The following is a 22,881-nucleotide window of genomic DNA, read 5'->3' on the forward strand; positions in this document are numbered from 1 at the left end:
TGACTTTCTTGGAGATGAATGCCAAAACAAACAGAAACTCCAGAGTTAGCTAACTTTTTCTATCGAGATATTATTTTTGACATAATCTGCACAATGTGTTCTTGTTTTATGACACCCTTGTCTGAGCCAAAACTTTTAAGTCAGGGACACCCACGCCCCACCGTCTGCCCTAAGACAGCAACTTTATCAATGTATTGCATTATGTTATGACGGCAACTATGTATATATATTTTGCCATTTCAAATGAGTTGGTTTAATTCCAGGTGGAACAGAATTCAGGGTAGAACAAAGACTTAAGAACACACTTTGGCAGGATTCTGGGCTGGGTTTATGCAGATTTCATAGCTAAGGCAGCAATGGCTGAGAAGAACGAAAGACAAGATGAGCCACTGTATGTTTTTCTTTTTTTTACAAAAGTTTATTCTTAAATGTACAGTAGGTTCCAAGACAACGCTTCATTCTAGCTAAAGGTGGCAACAGATGTTATGGCAGGGAATCCAGATGTTTAAACAGGAATGGAATTAAGGATCATCATAGCCTCAGACACAAGGAACAGCTTACTTTCTGCCAGACTTCTTAATTCCACCTGTGGCCAGGGGGGGCCTCTCCCCACGGCCTTCGCTTTTAGCTCCTCGAGTTTCTTCTGCTCCTCCTCTTGTTTCTGCTTGAATGCCTTATTTTCCTCGTCCACCTCCTTAGCTTGCTTCTTGGGCTGCTTCAGGGGATTCTTCTTGCCACCTTCGCGGCCCGACCGCAACTATACTTTTAAATGATTCGAATCTTGGCGTTTCAAAATGAACCGCCCAACGCCTTTGGTCCTAGGGGCCCTTCTGCAGAGACCGTGGTCCTCCTGAGGACTGTGCTCTCTGCGCCTTTCGTCGGGTTGCCTTCCTTTCCTAGAGTCCCCTCGGGAGGAGCCCAAACCACTCCCGGACTCGCTCAGCTGTGTCGCGGCTCGGGCTGGACATCCCCATCCACGGCGGACCTGAAACCCACCCGGGCCCCGCGGCCCAAAGGGGCGGGAGTCTCGGATGCCCTGGTTTCCTCCCGCCCTAATCCCAGCTGTGGGGAAGCAGGGTGTCAGGGGTCAGGATGGGTGGTGGCTGAACACCAGGCAGAAGTTCTATGGAAGTATTAGTGGGAAGAACGCCAGAAAAGAGTCCCGGGTGGGAAACGTATGCGGGAGTTGGAAGGGGAGGACTTTCACTCCTAGGGAAAATGTGGAAAGAAGAGCAAGCCGGAAGTGGTAGCGTGGCCGAGCGGTCTAAGGCGCTGGATTAAGGCTCCAGTCTCTTCGGGGGCGTGGGTTCGAATCCCACCGCTGCCAAGTGTGTATTTTTCTTAAAACTTCCTAGTGTTAGACGTCCTTTCTTCACGCCCAATGTGGACAGTTCTAACATACTACAAAGCCGGTCCCTATCTTCCCCTCTTTTGACTTCTGTTTACCCAGGGGCCATAGATAACTGCCCTAGAACAATGCTCAACCGAAAATAACCGCTCAAATAATCTATTTGTCTATTTCAGCAGCCAGTATATTCTAGGCCCTGCGGATGCAGGAATCAAGTAACACGAACAAAAAGTGCTTTTATGCATACAGTCTTTATTACAAACAAATGAATAGATGTCAGATTCCTGGGAAAGCCCTTGTAATTCAATACAAATCCTGCCAGTGCCTCCGAAGGAATAATTTATGTTCAAAATAATCACTGTTCTTCCTCCAGCCTCTCTGCAGCGCACTTTGTGTTTGGAACCCTAGTTATTCAGACGCGAGAAGAGGCTCTGGAAAGCGCCAGCACCTCGTCCCGCAGCTGCCGGACACATCGCACCAGCGCTAGGTGACTTCGCCCCTCTGGGCGGTTTCGAGTTCAGCTGCATCCAACACCTCTGTGGCTTGGGGTGGGCGCTCTCTTTGCTCTGAGCAGATCCTCGTGTCTCTTTCTCATCCTCCAGGACTTAGCTTGGAAATTGTTTCCGCCCTATCTCCCCCTCTCCCTCCTGCCAGCTCCAAGTTCCTTGCCTTCATGGAACTTACAGCGTAGTGGGGTTCATGTAATAGACGAGTTATTGCCCAAATATGGTTGAGTCTCTACCAAAAAAAAAAAGTTCTCTATGTGAGGACTTTGAATGAAGTTCCAGATTTAAGAGAATTTGTCAACCTAGTAGGTATCTCACAGCATATCATTGTGGTCAAAACTCCTTAATTACTGAGACTGGACAATTTTTCTGTGTTTGGTCATCATCGTTTTTCAGTTTTCTGTGAAATACTTCTGCTTTTTGCCTATTTTTGGGTTGTCTTTTGCTTATTGACTCATAGGAGTGTTTATATTAAGTTGAAACATGTTAAATTGCCACTATTCAACCTCTTTGGCAATTCATGGGATTCAACATAAAATATTTTAGATAATAATTTGCCAAGTATATTTGTTCCAAGTATCTTTTTCATTTCATGAGACAATTGTATTTTCACTTTCCTTATGGTGATTTTGAAAAAATAATTCTTCATTTTAATCTAGTTGAATTTATCAGAAAATTAAATTACTTTCCTTAAAATTAACCTTTTTTTGGTGTCTTGTTTGAGAAATATTTTCTTGACCTGAGGGCATACAAATATTTTCCAAAACTTACTTGTAAAAGACAAAATTTTACCTTTTACAGTCTTGGCTATTCTTGGCCAAGAATTACATATATTTTTTAATTAAACTTTTTATTTTATATTGGAGCATAGTTGATTAACAATCTTGTGGTGGTTTCTGGTGTACAGCAAAGTGATTCAGTTATACATTTTTCCATTTAGGTTGTTACATAATAATGAGCAGAGTTCCCTGTGCTACACAGTAGGTCCTTGTTGGTTATCCATTTTAAATATAGCAGTGTGTACATGTCAATCCCAAACTCCCTAACTATCCCTTTCCCCCACTCTTCCCGCCTTGGCCAAGAATTATATTGCATTTCAACATAAATTTTAGAATCAATTTGTCAATTACCATAAAAACCCACCCTTGGGATTTTTACTTAGGTTGCAATGAATGTATAGATCAATTTTGGGGAGAACTGACATCTTTATAACACTGAGTCTTCCAATCCATGAAGTATAGTCTTAGACAAAAATAGCCAAGTCAGTCTTGAAAAATAATAACAAAGCAGTAGGACTTACCCTACAGATGTCAAGATACTTTAAAGCTATAGTAATTAAGCAGTTTTGCATTGGTGTAGGGCTAGACAATAGACCAATGGAACAAAGGCCAAGATGTCTAGACTCCACCCTCACCAACCCATCTTCAATATGATCATTGTCTTCCTATTGCTATGATCCTGACACCAGCTTTAAAAACTCTCCATTAACTCTCAATCCCATAGTAAGAAACCCTAAATTGAACTCCAGGAATCTTATGATATTTCCTGAACATTTAGAATGAACATTGTGAAAAGGCAATGAAGAAATTTCAGATATTTTACCTAGTGGAAAGAGAAGCTTTTGTCTTGAAATTTTTGAAGGACTACCTTGTGAGCAATGGGTTAATCTTACTCTGCAATTATCCCAGGGCATAGAACTACAGTCCATAGGTAGGAGCTAAGAAAGACACTTCTGTACATTTGTGGTTCTAATTCTGAAATCTGTATTTTATCACCCTTTTAAAAACTGAGTGAAATGGGCATTCTTTACTTCTTCTGTACAGGTAAAGTGAAAACAATCTCATGGTATCAATGTTCATGGTGAAATTTTTCTGTCTTTCCATTTAGAATTAATTAGGCTTAAAAAAGTGAGTTTTATCTGGTGATTTTTCTAAGAAATAACTAAATCAACAACTCTTGTTTTAGTAACTTCACAATTATAACTACAAGAATCTTAGGGTTTCAAGAAACACTAACATGTTTGATTATTCAACTATGCATCTGATCTTTGAATTCCTTCTACATTATGCCTGTCTACCAAACTTACAACTGTATAGCAGAGTCTATTCCACCTTAGGATCCCTTCTAAATGATTTTTTCCACAGGTAAAATATCTGAAACTCCTTCAATGTTTTTTTTCATGATGTTCATTTTAAGTGTCCAGGAAGTATCAAAAGATTCCTGGAGTTCAAGATAGTAATTTGGGATTTCTTACTGCAGGACTGAGAGTCAGTTGGGAGTTTTAAAAGCAGCTGTACACCTAAAACAACCAAAATATTGTAAATCAGCTATACTTCAATAAAAATAAATAAAATTTTTTTAAAAAGCAGGTGTCAAGATCATAGGAATATTTTAGGGAGACAATGGTCATGTTGAAGATGGACTGGTGAGGATGAAGTCTAAAAGTCTTCTATTTGGGCTCAGTACAGAGGCTTCTCAACTTTCACAGAGGAATGTCAGGCTTGCCACCCCTTCCAGTTAACTGGTGTCTGAAGAACATGACTCCCTGATCAATAACACAAAACATCAACACTCCAGGACTGTCCAGAATTTAAACTGGAATTGAAATCTTGCCAGATTCTGTTAAAAGACTGACTGAAGAAGTGACTTGAAAGGATGCACTGGAGGGTTCTCATGATGGGCTAAGGACTTTGAGTCCAAAATCCAAATGAACCTCATGGCCTGTGGGTAAAAAAACATCCTGAACATGTGTATACATTTTCCAAAAGCATATACATGCTGTTGTAATTAACAAAACCTCAGATTTTCTAGGAGAACATGACAACATTTTGCCATCGAGCATTAAAGTAAAACTACCTGTAGTGTGTGTATGCATGGGGGAGAGAGTGTCGGTAAAATTTATTGATCATCAAATAAGGGGTCCTTGCAGTCAAAAAAGATTGGAAAAGCACTGCCAATTCTCCAGACATATCCTAAACTCTGCCCTTAAGTCACTTTATATCATCCAAAAGCCACATATACAGAGTGTCATCCTCCACAGAGACAATTTTAGAGTTATATCCTAAATGTTTTCATCTTGGTTTTCTTCAAAAAAATATATAAGAAATGGCCATATAAAGGACGTGCTCTAATTTCCTGTAGAAACTGAACATAAGAAACAATGTTTAATCTGTCTTTTGTATAATAAGTCATGTAATTCCCTTTGGAATTTGTTACTAGAAAATTGTGTATCTTGGACTCCTTGTCCATATTAGATAATGTGTAACCATTTCCCAAGATGTTTTCTGTGAAACAAGAGTCCATGAAGGTGCTCCTCCAAACAGAATTCTTTCGTCCATCACTTTGGGAAAGCAATGCTTCTTACAGTTCCTTTGTTTAAGACTCAGACAGGACATTAGCATAGTATAAACCCTGAGAAGTCTTTAAGGGAATAAATATCCCCACCTAGCCAGCATTTCTCAAACTTATTATTTTTTAAAAACATTAGCTTGTAAAACACTTTTGACAAATGCTGGGGAACCCATTGCTCATCTCTTTACCAGTCAGGGAACTTTGAACTAAATTTAATTCGCAATTATGGTCATTATGTTAATTAAGTTGACACACATTTGCATCCTCTTCTAGGATTTTCAACTTCTATTTTAACAGCCTTATTGCATGTGGGTATTTAATTTAACTCTGTCTGAAGTAAGGACCTGTAACATTTGCAAGAGAAAGGATAGATGTTAGACACTGAAAGACTTGAAAAGATAGATATAAATTTACTAATCTATTTGAAAGAGCATTTCATATATCATGCAAACAGATACAGCAAATATTTAAGAAATCAACATCTTGAAGACCTTTTAGTGTATGTATAACAAAGTGGGTCAGGCTTCATGCTTTTTCCATACGTACACTGCTGCTTCGGCAGTGTATACCTGACTTCTGCTTATCTGTAATTTTAAAATCTGCCCTTGCCCTGCCTCCGTTCCCCCACTGAATCTCAGCAATTCTGATCCGTTAAGGAGAAGTACCATTCAGGCTTTAAGTTAAAGCAAAACTTGCTAAAGATGATCAATGTTTATCAATTAAAAAAATGTTCTGTGCTGAACTGAGGTATAGCTTCATATCCGAGAGATGTGGTGCAGGATAATGGAAATTGCTCAGGTAAGTCTAAGCATTCAGTGGGCATTTGTTCAGAATTTACTAGTTAAGTGATCCACAGCAGGTTTCTTCATCTTTTTATGCCTCAATTTCCTCATCCCATAGGGATGTTGTATGGATTAAATGATTAAAAATTGTAAAGAATAATGCCTGGCATGTGTCAAGCACTAGTATTTAATATTACAGTACTATTATTGACAGACAAAGCCTTGGAAGTGAATGTGCTCACTGAAGAGACACTGAATAGGAAGGTCAAGGACAAAGGCTTGGTGGGGTCTCACAATTAGGGGGTCAGGGAACCAGGAAGAACCAATACAGGAGACAAGAGGGACCAGTGTAAGAAGTAGAAGGAGAAATGAGAAAGTGTAAACACCAGAATCACTACCCTCAAGTGTTGGTTGTCAAAATATTGATGAATGAAAAAGTCTGAGAACAGGTTACCGGAGAGAGGGATTTCCCATTCTCATCAAGTTTGTGGGTTCCCCACACTCTATGTTTTCTTTTCTTATGTCCAGTAAGATTTGAGCTCACTCTGAAAGCTTTTCCACACTCCTCACATTCATAAGGTTTCTCCCCAGTATGAACTCGCTTGTGTCCAATCAGAGCTGAGCTCTGACGGAAAGACGTGCCACACTCACTGCAGGTATATGGCTTCTCACCAGTGTGGATTCTTCTGTGCTGCCTCAGGACTGAACTATGATGAAAGGCTTTTCCACACACCTCACATCTGTAAGGCTTCTCTCCAGTGTGGATTCTTTGATGATTGGTCAAGTTTGATTTCCCACTGAAAGCTCTACCACACTCTGAACATTTATACGGTTTCTCTCCAGTGTGGATTCTTTGATGGATGGTAAGGCAGTGCCGATCCTGAAAAGTTTTCCCACAATCCCCACATCGATAGGGCTTCTCCCCAGTGTGTTCTCGTTCATGAGCCCTGCGTTTACAGTTATGACGAAAGGCTTTCCCACACTCCTTACACTTGTAAGGCTTCTCTTCAGTGTGGATTCTTCTATGTTTGGTGAGCTCTGCCTTGCTGCTGAAGGCTTTTCCACACTGAGGGCACCCACAGTGTTTCTCCTGAGTGTGGATTCTTGTGTGTTTGCTTAGGTCTGAGCTTCGGCTGAAGGCCCTCCCACACTCACTGCACTCATAAGGTCGCTCCCCAGTGTGGATTCTTGTGTGTTTGATGAGGTCTGAACTCCCGCTGAAGGCCTTCCCGCACTCCTCACACTCATAGGGTTTCTCCCCAGTGTGGCTTCTGCCATGGATGATAAGGGAATGCTTAAACTGAAAGGCCTTCCCACAGCCACTGCACTCATAAGGCTTCTCCCCAGTGTGGATGATCTGATGCATCCTGAGATGGTTCCTGGTCTTGAAGGCCTTCCCACAGTCGCTGCACTGGTGAGGCTTCTCCCCACTGTGCATTTTTTTATGTCGGCAAAGAGCTGATCTACTGTTGAAGGCCTTCCCACACTGGCTACAGTTAAAGGGTTTCTCCCCTGTGTGGATTATCTGGTGCATAGAAAGCTGATTTTTCGTCCTGAATGCTTTCCCACACTCATTACACACATAGGGTTTCTGGCAAGAGTGAATTCGCTCATGGAGAATTAGGTCAGAATGCCAGATGAAGTTTTTGTCACACCTGGCACATTCATGGAGTTTCTTTTCTGTAAGAACCCTATATGGAATACATTTTGAGTTTTTTCTAAGTACCTTCTGGTTCTTTCCTTTCTTGAAGGTCACTTTCTCACAGCGTTCTTTCTCTTCTCTCAGTTTCTCCCTCATAGGTATTTCCCATTGATTCTCTAATTTGACATCTTGTACACAAACTTCTCCAACCTCTGGATCCTGGGAAACAACTTTTAGGAGACTTTTAAATTTCACCCAGCAGACTTCTCCATTTTCAAAAACTGCCTGTTCTGAACTTGCCTTCTCATTCTCAGGCCGTGTCTTGGCTGCTGATACTTAAACAAGAAAATTAAAATGTCAGATGTTCAGAGGAAAGGAAATAAGTGGGCTGGCAGAGGTGAAGCAATGGCTAAGCTGTTGGAAGAGTAACTGACTTTCCCATGCTTGAAAAATCACTAACATTATGGCAAGGTCAAAATAGGCTGAACTATTGTAAAGTACTAGGATATTTAAAACTGAGTAAACTTCACAAAAATCCTTCCAAATCTACTCATGCTCTAGAATCTCTTAGTTTAGTGAATGACAACTTCATACACCTAGTCACCTAAGATAGGAAACCGGAAATCATCTTCAACTTCTCATATGTACTCACTAACATTGTATAAATGTTAACCTGTGATGGGAGCTGCAAAGCAGGGGCTCAAGTGCCAGCGCAGCCTCCTTTTTAGGGGTCTGTCTGCTTTGCTTCTGAGAGTGGGCCCTGGAGAGCCATATTTCTGTGGTGTAACTCCACCCATCTGGGTAGGGCAGATTAGATCTGGGCAAGACCTGACCCAAACCAGGACAGATTCTCTCTTCATGAACTTTGGAATCATGATGTGAAAGCAGGTAAGGCCAGGCTCTGAAGAGAGCTAGAGCTTTAGCACTTAAATTTGAGAACCAGTGGTGGTGGGATGGTATGTCGTGTAGGGGAGGGAATGCTCTGCCATCGGGACTGAGAAGCAGAGAAGATCCATCTGCTAAGAAAGGAGAATGAAGCAGACCCACAGCGTAGCAGAGAAGACAGCTGGAGAGTGGGGCCTGATGGCATTCCAATCCCTTCTTGAGCCTCATGTATACCTGCCCTTAAGTTCCCTGACACACCCTGAATAATAAATTATTTTTCTTTTGGTTAAGCTAGCTGGAGTTACTTTTTACAGTTGGTAACCAGAGTCCAAATCAATTTCTTATTATCTCTTAACTCTATCCCGTCTCCTTTACTTCTACTGCCAGTGCATTCTCACCAGCTAACTTTAATAACCCTCAAATGTCCTTTAGTCTGCCTCCCCTCTAATCCAACCTCTACATCGCTTCTAGATTATTCCTTCTAAAAGTCAAATCTAATCACATCACTCCTTAGCTTTAAACACTTCAATGGCACTCCATAGTTAACCAGACAGAAAGGAAGTAAAGTGTAAAGTCAAGAGCCCCAGCTCACTGTCTGGGTTCAAATCTTAGTTCTGACACCTAATACCTGTGCAAACTTGGGAGGATGTTGTAACTTCTCTCAGTTGCTATATCTATAAAATGGGATCTAGACAATCCACAATAATTAAATGAGTCAATGTATGCAAAGCACTTCCAACACCAAAATAAGTACTTAATCAATCTTAGCTGTTATTATAAGAATAAAGTTAAAGGTCTGCAGTTTATCAAAAGCTCATTCAATTATGATCTTGCCCCTGTCTACTGCTCCTGTACTTTTCCCACTGGCTACTCCAAGTCCTTGGCTCTGGTCACACTGAACTATTCACAGTTCACATTCTTTTACTCCTCAATACTTTCCTACTTGTTATTCCCCTCTGCCCCTCTTTCAACTAAATGACTTCACTTATCCTACATAACTTAATTCAGTTGTCATTCCTTCTGCAGTCTTCTGGTCCCCAGGTCAGATTTAGGTGCTTCTCCTCTATGTTTGTATATACCAGGTACATATCCCTATCTACATATCCCAAGAACTCCCACCATACTGTCCTATATAATTATTTACTTACCTGCCTTCCCCACTAGAAAATAAGCTTCCGTAAGTCAGGGCTCGCCTATATCTTATCTGACTGCATATGATAGTTGCTCATATGTACCTGGCATATGATAGTTGCTCAATAAATGTTTTTTAGATGGAAAGAAGGGAGGAAGGAAGAGTAGGCATTGTGGACACAGCAGCTGGAGTTGGCCTAGAAACAAAGGACAAGTTTTTTTTTGAATGACAAATACAGAAAATAGCTTGAATGAAGAGCTGATAATATTTCATGACTGACTAGATAAGAGGTTCAGGGAATGGAAAGACAAAGTAAGAAAGAGGTAGAACCAGATATAGAACTAGGGAGAGCTTAATGAAGAGACAGCCTTGGAGGGAGAGATGAATTTGACTTTAGATAGGTTGCTTTCCAGATGACAATGGGATATTCAAATAAAAACCAGGAGTTAGAAACATGAGACTGCTGCCCAGGAAAGAGGTAAAGGTTAGCATTATCAATGTGGCAGGCATTATCAATGTGGCATTATCAATGTGGCAGGCATCTGCATCAGAGCTAAGAGCTGAAGCCATGAGAGAAACTAACTAACTTCACAATAAGAGAGAATAGAAAAGGCAAGGGTCAAAGTCTCAGGTCTCCAAATGGGGGAAGTTCCTAAAAAGAAAAAAGAAAACAACTGGAGGCAGAAAGGCAATGCTCTCTGAGCACTGGAGTAAATGATACACAGAGGGGAGATGAATTGTCTGAGCCTTTTTGGAGGACTAAATTGCAAAAAGCCTGTATTAGATAGGTTGCAAACAGCCAATTGGATAATGACAGAATAATTATCCAAACAGTTTGTCTTCTCTGACTTAAGATTTCCTAAATAGATTTCCTTCTGGGCCCTTCAGGATGGATGACCCACCACTAAGAACATTCTATAACCATTCTGTCACACGGAACACAAAAGGGGACTGACAGCTTCTCTGGCACTCACCTGGGTGGGGGCAGCTCAGGAACTCCCTGTCCTGTCCATCCTGAACACAGAGCTCTGCCTCTTGCTCCAGATGGGAGATCAAAGGAGGTTTGGGAAATGGAAATCCTGGTTGTAGAGAAGGAAGAAGACAGTGTGTAGAGCAACAGAGAACTGTGCTAACGCTTACCTTGACCCCGCTGTTTGCACATGGAAACAGGAAAGAAATGTCCATTTGGGTAGAGAAAAGGGTTTATTCAGGGGTCTGGTAACATGTAAATGAACAGGTCTAGGAAATTTCTCAGAAAAGTCAATACTCAGAAGGGCAAAGAAGGAGATTCTGGGAAATAGTCAGTTGGTTGTATTTTCCCTGTTCTTTTTAGGAGGATGGGAGTCTGTAGAGGGAGGTTAATCTGTTTTCAGTCGCTAGGAAGGAGCTCATGACTAAGAGCTGAATACAGAGCACTTAATGGAAAATGAGAGGACTGAGGAGGCGAGAATCCAGGGAGAACAGACGTTAAGTGTCTCCTTTTCACCCAGGGAGAGTTTCATTGCAAAGAATCAGAAAACAACTAGGTTAGCCAGAAAATTATCTTGCTATGTAACAGGGGCAACTCAAAACTAATTTGGGGGAAGATAGTGATGATATGGAATGAGAGCTCTGATTTTCAATATGAGACCCCATACACATCAATAAATAAAGCAATTAAAAGAAAAAGGAAGGGAGAAAGTACTAAGCCAAGTACAGGGAAAGTCCTTACCAAGTGATACCACGTTTCCATAATTTTCCAACATCACATCTTTATAGAGGTGCCTTTGAGCATGGGTCAGACACTGCCACTCCTCATTACTGAAATTCACAGCTACATCCTCAAATGTCACTGCCTCCTGAAACAATATGTCCCTGCTGTCCTGGAGAAAACTCCATAGTTCCCTCAGGAAACAGAGGCAGAAGAAAGGAATTTGTAGGGAGGTTTACAGAAGTGAAAGGCTGTTACTGTTTCGTGTATATTTGGGGATGAGGTGAAAGGTAGCATCAGCTTTCAATAGCAAAAAATAACGAAAGAGGAAACAATCCACAAATGGTTTGTCACCCAACAAAGTATCCCTTATGAGAGGGAGCACGTGGACTTGGGAGGTGCATAGCCAGGGAAGGCAGTGAAAATAAGGCCACATTTAGGAGGCAGTGATATATTTCCAGGAGGGAAGGAAGGGGTCTTAGCTCACTTGAGACTGGCTCATCAGTATGATTTTTGCTCCTGGCAGGCTTCCTTGGCTTCCATCTTCGGCAAAGGCAGGACAATGAGGAGATGGCAGAGCTGAGAGAAGAGAAATAAGCCAAGAGTCAATTCAGCACAGTGTTGAAACCTTCTGCTTTCATCCTCTCCTCCCCAAATGTAGAAGCTTCCGAAGCTCTAACCTAGGGATTAAGTCTACTGCATTACAGTATCCTCCTTCTCCATTATTCCTCTAGTCTCAGTTTCCAGTTTGGGGTATCAGGCCCTGGCCAGCAGCCAAGCCGACTGTAAGTGCGTTCTTCTTCTCTCTCACCTACTACACCTTTTTCTCTGGTCTCTCTTCATCCTAGAATACCTTACACCCTCCCCAAATGGCCCAAATCACTGACTCCCAGCTTATACGATAACCTGGCTTCCTATATTAGAACGTTGAAGTCATTTTGTCCAAAACGACTTGGGGTGGAGGTGGAGCGAAACGAATGAAGGAGAGGAATGGATCAGAAATATCCAGGGATAGGCCCAAAGCTTTTTTCTTTAGGTAACTTAATAGCTGGTCAAACTCAAGTTAGTTTACTAGAAAAAATTTTTCCCTTGTTCTTCTTAGAGAAAATCACTTACCCCCTTTGATTCTGAGTCTCTTTCCTGTTAATTCCCTAGTATTAAGTGATTCCGCTTCCCCCCAACTGCCCTCCCAGCATAGCAGAGCACACACAGCTTTTAAAATGCAAAAGAAACTTTCTCAGAGTGTACACGTGACTAGGTATAATTCATATGGATTGGGCAAGAAGTACAGTTTCACATTACTGATTAATGGGGCCCTGTTTTATTCCTTGCAATCCAGCTCAGCCTCTCTGTAGCTTCAGCGTTTATGGTGGTTTATCTTTCTTGATAGTCATCAACATATTCCCAAGTCCAAGACCATTCCTTTCTGGTCTGAAATCATCTACTGGTAAGTCTCTAGGATAACCCTTTGGCCTCAGGACCCCAAAACTATCATTTCAATTTTACCAAAACCTCAATTTAGGAGTAAACTGGCTTCTTTCCACAGAAATAGGCCAAGAAGACTTTTCTTTGGTCTAGGCCACCCTTAGCTTTTGATCAAGAACAGGCCTGTGTTCAATCATTGTGGGTTCCACACAGTTTTCTCACTATCTCCTCTGAAAGCCTGTTACTTTATAACTCTTTGTCTCAAAAAGTTCCCAAACCACCTGGAAGGCACAGAGCTCACAGCAGATACATGTTTTGCTCTCAAATGTTCCATAACAGTTCTTTTCCTTATAACATCAATAAACTTAAACCTCCTAATTGGGTTTTTTTCAATCAACATTTTATAATGAACATTTTCAAATATACAGAAAAGTTGAAAGAATTGTAGAGGAAACATCCATATACTCACCACTTACATTCTACAATTAACATTTTGCAATATTTGCTTTATCACATATCTGTCCATCTAACTATCCGTGTCTCTGTCCATAAATTCATTTTATATTTTGTTGCATTTCAAAGTAAGTTGAAGACATCAGCATACTTCACCCCTAACACTTTATGATACATATCATTAACTAGAGTTCAATATTTGTTTACATTCCTGCTTCTGAAGTAAAATTTACATACAGTAAAATGTATAAGTCTTAAATTTTTGACAAAGCACACCCTAACCCAAACTCTCCTCCATATACATCCAATTGGATTTTTACCATACCTTCTTCATAAATTAGGAAAGTTTTGTTACCTTGTCATGGCTTTTTTTCCCCTAAGTGTTCATCACATTAAAAACTGTTTTTAATTGTGGTAAAAAACATATAATATGAAATTTACCATTTTAACCATTTTTAAGTGTACAGCTCAATAGTGTTAAAAATATTCACAATGTTGCATAATAGATCTCCAGAACTTTTTCATCTTGCGAAACTGAAACTCTATACCCATTAAACAACAACTCCTTATTTTTCCCTCTCCCAAGCCCCTGGTAACCACTTCAGTGATTTTTTTTTTCCTAGCCTCGCTGAGGCTTGTGGGATCCTAGTTCCCCAAGCAAACCTGGCCACGGCAGCAAAAGTTCTAACCACTGGACCGCCAGGGAATTCCCCCCACTGTAGTGATTCTTAAACTTTATTTTTTAGCCTCAGAATTTGAAAGGTCAGTTTCTGCCCTCAAGTTAAAAATGAACTTGGGGGAATTCCCTAGCAGGAATTCACATGTGGGAGAGAGTGAAAGCTCTGGTCTCTTCCATTTCTGAGGACACTATCTCATCACTGGGTCCCCACCCTTATGACTTCATCTAAACATGATTACTTCTCAAAGGCCTCACCTCTAAATATCATCACATTGCGGGCTGGGTTAGAGCTTCAACATACGAATTTTGAGGGGACACAAACATTCAGCCCATAACAAAACTATTTGTTAAAGCAGTGTATAGATATTATCCAGGGCGAGATTAACTCATTTACATTTTATGTTAAGTAACTGTAAACTTTATGGCCCTGAAAATCACCTATAGGAAGAGAATTCAAGATCTTTTGAGAAAAAGAGGACTTGGATACTCAGGTCAGATGTGAACCATAAAATTATATATATTTTAAAAAATGAAATAAAATGAACAACGAAGTTAAGCAATATTCATTATTTTCTACCTCTCCTAAATTTGTGATAAATATGTCCTATATTATTAATTTTCATTTATGATTACCTATACAGTGGAAATTTCAACATTTCTCTTCTGGAAGTTCCAATAATATGCTTAGAAATTCATTTTACATATTTTTTCTTTGCAGGTAATACATACTAAAAGCCTATTTTTGGGGTGTCCAGGGGCCTAGTCCTCTAAAAGTCTGTGCCTTTCAGAGTCTAATTTTATGACTCCAGAATTGTTAAATACCATCAGCCACTTCTATACAAATCTTATCCACTTTTCTCTTCATATATGCCAACAAAGAGCATTTTTAAAGCCCAGCCCCACATTTCCCCATCTTCCTTTATTCTTCTCAAAGCTTCATGACAATACCTTTTCTCCTTCTTTTGCCATGGCTTTATCTTCTATTTCTCAGGTATACCTATACTTAATTTAAAAATCTCAGGGTTAACACAGGTACAGAAATAAAATTACCTACACTCAAATTTTACATGTTGGTAAAATTGTGGTTGGGAGGAGTTACTGTATTATACCACAAGTTTTATATGTGCAAATATTCATGTACACATATGTAAGCTACTTATCATACATAAAGTTGTACATATAATAAGTGAATGAATACATTCAATATCTTTCATAAATTGCTTTGAAGAATCTTTTTTTATGAATCTTTATTTTTTTCCAAATTTGGTTTAAGATGAGGGTAGAAACCTAATAATTTAGTTCCTCTCAATACCGAGCCAAGCCTAGTATAGAAATAACAGATTTCCTATAAATACTCAATAATGAGCATATTTCCAGGTCCCAGGAAGCATCTCCCACTTAGTCTGTGTCCCTGCCCCATTTTCAGCTGCCATAACTCCTGTCACAATACCCTGTGTGCATTACCTCTTTCCTGCAGGAGCTTGGTATCACGGATACAGAGCTGGTTTGATGGTCCTGGAGTCTCATCTGATACCACCACCTATTGCAAGGAAAAGAATACATTTGGAGAGGTTATGGAGGGATGGAAAATGTAGGGGAAGCTGCAACCAACTATGAAGTTCTGTTCATGGAAATCAACTCCCAGAACTACCAAGAGGGGTGAGAAAATCAGGGACTCAGTCCCTGATATATCTTATGAAAAACAGAAATGGCATCCAATTGTTCTATAATGTAAAATGATCACCAGGCCATCCAGGAAAAAAAGTATTTTGAAGGAGAACACTTCCACAAGGTCAATCCAGGCCCACCACACTCCCACTGCTTTCCTCCTTTCTTGGGCTCAGTTCTTCCTCTTTGTGATATACTGCAGACACTCCTCTTTTTACCTGCTGCATCTTTTTACCCAGCTTTCTTTTCCAGTCTTCTAACACTGTCCCGGTTTCTTCTCTGCTGGTTGGATCCAGCTCCCAAAGTCAATCGTGGCTTTGCCTGGACCAGTTTGAAGTGGCTCCAGTGGATACCAGTCTCCTTTCAGGGATTTAAGCCTTGGTGGTGCCAGCCAAAGGGCCTCTCCTGCCCCACAGGGCAGCTGCTTTTTGGCTTGATGTGTCAAATACTGCCCTGGATTTGGGGTTCATCAGCAGTACTAAGCTAGTGGTAATCCCATACCTTATTTTCCTGCATATTCGATGAAGGGAGGAGAAAAGAGAGGAATGTGACCAAAGCAAAAAGAACGAATCACTGAGAATCTGAGGTATCTATGGGAGATGAGGGAGCAGGGGAAGATAAACCGAAAATGATAATATATCCAGAATACAACCTCCACTGCCACTATCTTGTCCCAAGCCACCATTGTCTGCATTGCCCTGCAGTATTACGTTAGCCGTCCAGCTGGTCTCCTGCTTCTATCCTCAATACAACAGAGTAGGCCATTTAAAACTTAAGCTGGATTATTTCATCTCTCTGCTTAAAACCCCTCAATGGGTCCATCTTACTCAAAATAAAGAGTAACATAAAAGGCCCTAAAGAATGTGCCTTTTTTTTTTTTTTTTTTTTTTTTTTTTTTTTTTTTAAGAATGTGCCTTTTGAATCTCTCTTGTTCATTCAAAATAAAAGCTTAAGTCCTTACAATGGCATACAAGTCTATAGGGTGTGCTATTACCTCTCCTACTATTCTTCCCCTCATTCAACCCTCTTCAGTCACACAGACCTTTCTCTTCCTTTTTAGGCACATTTCCATTTTAGGGCCTTTGTACTGGCTGTCCCCTCCACCTCAAGCTACCCTCACGATGAATAATCTTGCTTCCTTCAACTGTTTTCTTGTACATAATCCTCCCAAGGAAACCTACTCTAGGTCCCCTATTTAAAATTACAGCCTACCCCCTCCTTCAAATCCTGACATGCCTTACCTTCCTATATAGCACTTTATCACTTTCCAACATGGTGCATAAGTTAACTTATATTCTTTCTATTGTTTATTGTAGATCTCCCCTTCACTAAAATGTAGGCTCCCAGGCTTTTGAGGGCAGGGATTTTTGTCTATTTTGTTCACTGCTGTATTCCCAACTTCTAAAACAGTGCCTGCACCAGTAGGCGCTCAGCTAGAAATTGGCTGAATGAATGAATGTACGAGTGGATGCTGGGGAGGAAAATAAATGAAAAAAAAAAAAAAGGGTAAGAGGCTGCTGAGAGCCAAGAAGAGCGGGAGGGAGTTAGGAATGCAGGAGGAAAAGGCCCTTGTTTGGCAGGAACCCGCGGCGGTCCCCAGCTCCCGGCGGACCGGGCTCCAAAGCCCCGCCCCGTCCCCGCCAGCCGTCCCGGGCCCCAGGGAAGGGGTGTATTTAAGTGAACCAGGTGGTGGTGCCAGGGTCCGCCCAGCCGCACCTCGGCGGGTTCGGAGACACCAGTGGCAGCCTGGGACCCCCTCGGCTAAAGTCCCGTCTCACGCTGGCTGAAGACACAGACCTTCCTGCCGACATTCTCCTCTAAAAATGAGAAAATAGAGAAACCTGTCCTAGCTCCACTTCCTAGTCCTTCAATAATCATTTCCGGTGACTTTCTAGGAAACCTCAACTCGCTGGTCGAGGAATTTCCCTAGAAAGCCTCCGCAGACTCCGAACGTGTTATTTCCTGTTCTTCAGAATGCATCTCTTAAAACAGAACCACAATGTCATTATCCCACCTAACAAAATTAAAATAATTCCTGGGTACCATCTAATACTGAGTCCATATTAAAATCTCCCAAATATATAAAATACGCTGGGTTTTTGAATCAAGATCTAAAGTCTACATACTTTATTTGGTTATTTCTCTTAATCCTCTTTAAATTTAGATCTAGAATAGCTCCTCCATCTTTCACTTTTCCCCGCATTGAGTAAATTGGGTCAATTGTCCTGAATGTTCCACATGCTGGCTTTCTCTGTTTGCATCCTCATTTAATTTGTTTCTCTAGCCTTGTATTTGTTAACTAGATGTTAGCTCTAAAGGTTTAGAGTTTGGTTTACCTTTATGGGTAAGCATTCTTACGTGGTGCTACGTACTTCTTTTTGCTTTATATCAGGAGGCATATAATGTCATTATTTCACTCTTTGTGATGCTAAGATTGATCAATGAATCAGCACTTGCTAGTTGGATCCCTCCATGTAAAGCTCCTCATCAACCTTTTATCTGGTGGTTTCATCCACTGATGATCTTTGCCTGAATCAACCATCTTATTGCAGAACTGGGATTTTCTAATTCAATATTTTTTTCACATTTATGAGTTGGAATTTCTTTTTTTTTGTTTTATTTATTTTTTTTTGCGGTACGCGGGCCTCTCACTGTTGTGGCCTCTCCCGTTGCGGAGCACAGGCTCCGGACGCGCAGGCTCAGTGGCCATGGCTCACGGGCCCAGCCGCTCCGCGGCATGTGGGATCTTCCCGGACCGGGGCACGAACCCGTGTCCCCTGCCTCGGCAGGTGGACTCTCAACCACTGCGCCACGAGGGAAGCCCGGAATTTCTTTTTAAACAAGGATTTTATCTCATTAACCTATCAATTCAGGGTTATTTGGTTATCCTGAAATGTAAGTTCAAACAGGAAAGACAAAATAAATGTTTACTTTTCTATTTAATTGCTAATTTTCAGGGTAAAAAGTTGTGCCCTAGGTGCCAAGGCCACTGACACATTAGCCATTCTTCAAAATGGCCATCAATGAGCACTGTCTTCGAGTATTCATACTCTTGTGTATCTCCTTCCTACATTTTACCAGTGTTGGTTTGTGTGACCAATTGAGTATGGCAGAAATGATGTTATGTTACTTCTAATATTAGGTAATAAAAGAAACTGTGGCACCCCGGTGTTCACTGAAGCACTGTTTACAATAGCCAGGGCATGGAAGCAACCCAAATGTCCATCAACAGAAGAGTGCATAAAGAAGATGTGGTACATATATACGATGGAATATTACTCAACCATAAAAAAGAACGAAATTGTGCCATTTGCAGAGACGTGGATGGAACTAGAGACTGTCATACAGAGTGAAGTAAGTCAGAAAAACAGATATCGTATATTAATGCATATATGTGGAATCTAGAAAAATGGTACAGATGAACCTATGTGCAAAGCAGAAATAGAGACACAGACGTATGGACATCAAGGGGGGAAAGGAGGGGTGGGATGAATTGGGAGATTGGGATTGACATATCTACACTATTGATACTATGTATAAACTAGATAACTAATGACAACCTACTGTACAGCACAGGGAACTCTACTCAATGCTCTGTGGTGACCTAAATGGGAAGGAAATCCAAAAAAGAGGGGATATATGTATATACACAGCTGATACAGCAGAAACACACACAACATTGTAAAGCAACTGTACCCCAATAAAAAAAAAAAGAAGAAGAAAAAGAAACTGTGGCTTCTATCTTGGTCTCTCTTTTTTTCCCTTTCTCTCAGATCACTCACTCTAGGGGAAGCCAGCTGCCAGGTTGAAAAGTGAGACCCAGGTGGTGAGGAACTAAAGCCTCCTGCCAACAGCCATATGAGTGAGTCTAGAAGTGGATCCGTCAGCTCCCTGTCAAGCCTTCAGTTGACTGCAGCCTGGGTCAACATCTTGGCTGCAACCTTAAGACAGAACTAGAACCAACCCCTAAACTGCTCTCAGATTCCTGACCTGTAGAGACTGTGAGAAAATAAATATTCAATATTTGATTCTAAATTTGGGGGTAATTTGTTATGCAGCAATTGGTAACTAATATTTTTTGTTGTTTCCTCTTTCTGAGCATCATTAACTCATGGATTTTTAAAGAACATTCAAGGAATCTTAATCAATTGCACTTTTTTTTTTCTTTTTCTTCTTGATGTTCAAATGATTCCATCTTTGGCCAGTGGGAGTCCCTTTATTTTATTTCCTGTGCCCTTTTCATCTAACTCTAAGAGTCTTTGATGGTTTTCTTGCCTTCTGGCAGCACAAGATATTTCAGGCTCATTTTGTATATTTCCTGCTCCAGACCTGGAATCAGCCATTTCTCCAAGGAGTCCTGGTTCCTTTCATAGGGAAGAGTGATTGCATAGCTTTGTGACTGGTCATAACTTCTTTTAAAGCTTATCAAAATGAAATAAAATTAATTATGGGATTGAATACAGGCTAAACCACTTGGTACCTGTGTGCATAAGAACCTAAGCAAGGTATACATCGTGCCCCAGTTTCCCCAACTGTAAAATAGGTCCAGGGTGAATACCTAATTTTCGGAGTCGTTATGAGGATTAAATGAGACAATATACAGAAATCATTTAACACATCACCTGGCATCAAATTTCATCATTAAAATAATAGAACTGCAAGTCTGAAAGATACCGCAGTGATGACCAAGTACAATTTGTTCATTTCACACTTGAGAAACCTGAGGGCCAAGAGATTAAAATTTTGTCTAAAACTACAAAGGAGGATAAGATTAGAAGAGAAACTAATGACTCCAGAGTCTTGGATCTCACACTTGGGCTATTTTGATAAAAAGCAGTCCCTCCAGCCTGATCAGGGCTTTTATTTATTCAAAAACAAAAGAGGTTAGAAAGTACTAGGCACATCAGTTATAAAATGGTATTATGTAAAGTTCATCAATCTTATGTTCTGAAGACCTGATTCCTGGCTCTGCCACTCACTAGCTTGATATTTTGGTCAAGTCATTTAACTCCTTTGCATCTCAATTGCTGCATCTGTAAAACAGTAACAATAAATCCTTTAATCTCAGCTCAGTGTGAGAGTGAAAGTACAATATACGGTTTATGAAAGTGCCTGGCTCATAATAATTGCTAAATAATGATCATTATATAAAAAAAATTCCTTCAATCCTCCAATTTGATACAAATGTATTCTTCTCCTCTAAAGGAAATTGGGTTTTGATTAGACTGATCCCTAAGTCCCTAATTCTGAAACTGAGTTCAGTGAATACTGCACAAAGGCACTGAGCAAGAGGCTGCAGGAAAGATGCTATGCATGGTCACCCACTCTTCAGACTGTAGTCTTTCTTCCTGATATCAATCTACTTAACAGTACTAGCGTCCAGTACACATATACTCACAGGGTATATTTATGAGAGACTTTGGTATAACCTTTGCTGATTTGAAGATACTTTACTTCCACAGCAGATCCTTAGTATATGACTTTAATAATCTAGTCCAATTGAGATATAATTTATTTACATTTTTCTTGGTTAACCCCAATCTCATAAAACCTCATAAATAATCTCCTAAAATAATTAATGCTGGAATTTTGCCAGGGATCCATGTCAAGCTTTTCAGCCTAATTCCACAGTTCATCTTTTTTCAGTTTTTGAAAATTTGGATATTTGCCAGTCTTAGGCATGAGTCACACTCCTTAAAAATGGCCTCCAGGGGCCCTGTGGCTAATCTGCCTGAAATTCAGGATCCTTCAAGCAATTTTATCTGGGTACGAAGACTTGCACTCATTTAAGGCAAGTAGTTACTCTTTTACTATCTCCTTGTATGTCCTGAAATTTAATTTCCTCATATTAATGTTTGTCCTACCATTCCCAATTTGAAGGTCATGATCCTTGATGGAGAAACAGAAGCCTGATTGGTGTTGAGTAATTCTATGTCCCCTCTGCTGTCTGTTGAAATTACCAAATTCATTTCCAGGGGCTTTTTTAAAAAAATAACAAATATTTCAGGCATACAAAACAATAATAAAAAAACATTTAACATCTATCTTAAGATATAAATATTACAGATATAATTATATCCCCTTGTCTACTCCTCTCCAATTCCTCTCCTCTTCCTTCTCAGGTTAACTACTATCTTGATATTGATGTTATTATTCCGATGCATGTTTATATATTTTTAGTACATATGTGGGTAGCCATAAACATTTTATAGTATAATTTACGTTTCCCTAATTTTATACAAATAGTTTCACTCTGTACATATTTAAGTTTGAAAGGCTTGATTTGATTTAGGTTCAATATTTTTGGCAAGAATGCTTCATAGAGGTTATTAGGTACTTTGTACATACTCAACTTCATGGTTTTGAGATATATCCTTAATGAAAAATGTATCCTTAGCTCATTCATCTTATCTGTCACAGGTATTTTTCATTTTCCTTCCAACAGTCTTGTTCATTATTCTGATTATTTTTTCAGTTCAACTCAGAACTTTAGCAAGTATTTGTTTTTTGTCTTTGAGTTTATGGATTTCATTTTGTTTATATTGGCTGTCTTTCTGAAATAATTTTCTTGGAGTTTCCCCTTCTAAAATGGTTATGTCCCATAATTTTATGCTAGCCAGTTCATATTCTAGTGTAGGAAAGAATAATCTAAAAAGTATTTGCCACTTCCTCAAATTTTTAAATATATCTTTTGTGCTTATCTTAATTACTTAAGTAATTAACTTAATTACTTCTCTTCAAGTTTCTACTGCTAATCATTATACTGAAATATAACATACTGAAAATATATTATAGAAAAATATAATACTTTAGAAATATAATATTTTGGAAAATACAGCATACATTACTTATAATGCATGCTTGTGGGTTTTCATAATCCCCAAATTATAAGATATTTAAATGTATGTGACACATAGTTCTCTTTTAAATAAAGCTACTGATCAGAGGCAAATACTGATATTAGTCAATGATGCTTTGCAGCAATATTTTTTCAGAATCGTTTCAATTCATTCATTTAACAAGAATTTCTTCAGCAACTGTTATAAGAGCTTGGGATACAGGAATGAACAAAACAGTTAAAGATCTCTGCGTGGTGGAGCTTACGTTCACGTAATTCTGATTAACTCGTGCTTCCATTTTCTTTCGTTGTTTTCCCTCTTCACACGCTGAAGAAGATCAATTTCATATTCAAGCTCATCTGTTCTCCATGTGGCAACAGGTCCAAACTAGCAAGCAGGGACCGGAACCGTCCAGCTTCTCAGGGTTTGTAGTGCTGGACCAAAGAGAAGAGTCCTCCGGGGGTCCTAGAAGGGCGAGCCG

General features: G+C 40.0%; 1 protein-coding gene, 1 non-coding gene and 1 pseudogene across 2 annotated transcripts; 1 reads left to right on the plus strand and 2 right to left on the minus strand.

Annotated features, from left to right (window-relative positions):
* Nucleotides 1-407: 407 nt before the first annotated feature.
* Nucleotides 408-3,205, minus strand: LOC101338116 (translation machinery-associated protein 7-like; annotated as a pseudogene).
* TRNAL-AAG (transfer RNA leucine (anticodon AAG)) lies at nt 1,246-1,327 on the plus strand. The gene has a single exon. It is a non-coding gene; the product is annotated as a tRNA-Leu (tRNA).
* Nucleotides 1,581-22,793, minus strand: ZNF311 (zinc finger protein 311). The gene is made up of 6 exons (XM_033863589.2): nt 22,666-22,793; nt 15,358-15,433; nt 11,824-11,915; nt 11,358-11,484; nt 10,621-10,725; nt 1,581-7,964 (listed from the first exon to the last, which is right to left on the minus strand). Exons 1-6 carry the CDS (start codon nt 22,696-22,698, stop codon nt 6,388-6,390), a joined length of 2,010 nt encoding a protein of 669 aa, XP_033719480.1. The 5' UTR covers nt 22,699-22,793; the 3' UTR covers nt 1,581-6,387.
* Between the last annotated feature and the right edge of the window lie 88 nt (nt 22,794-22,881).

The sequence above is a fragment of the Tursiops truncatus genome, chromosome 10 (assembly GCF_011762595.2).
Source record: "Tursiops truncatus isolate mTurTru1 chromosome 10, mTurTru1.mat.Y, whole genome shotgun sequence".
Lineage (NCBI taxonomy): Eukaryota > Metazoa > Chordata > Mammalia > Artiodactyla > Delphinidae > Tursiops > Tursiops truncatus.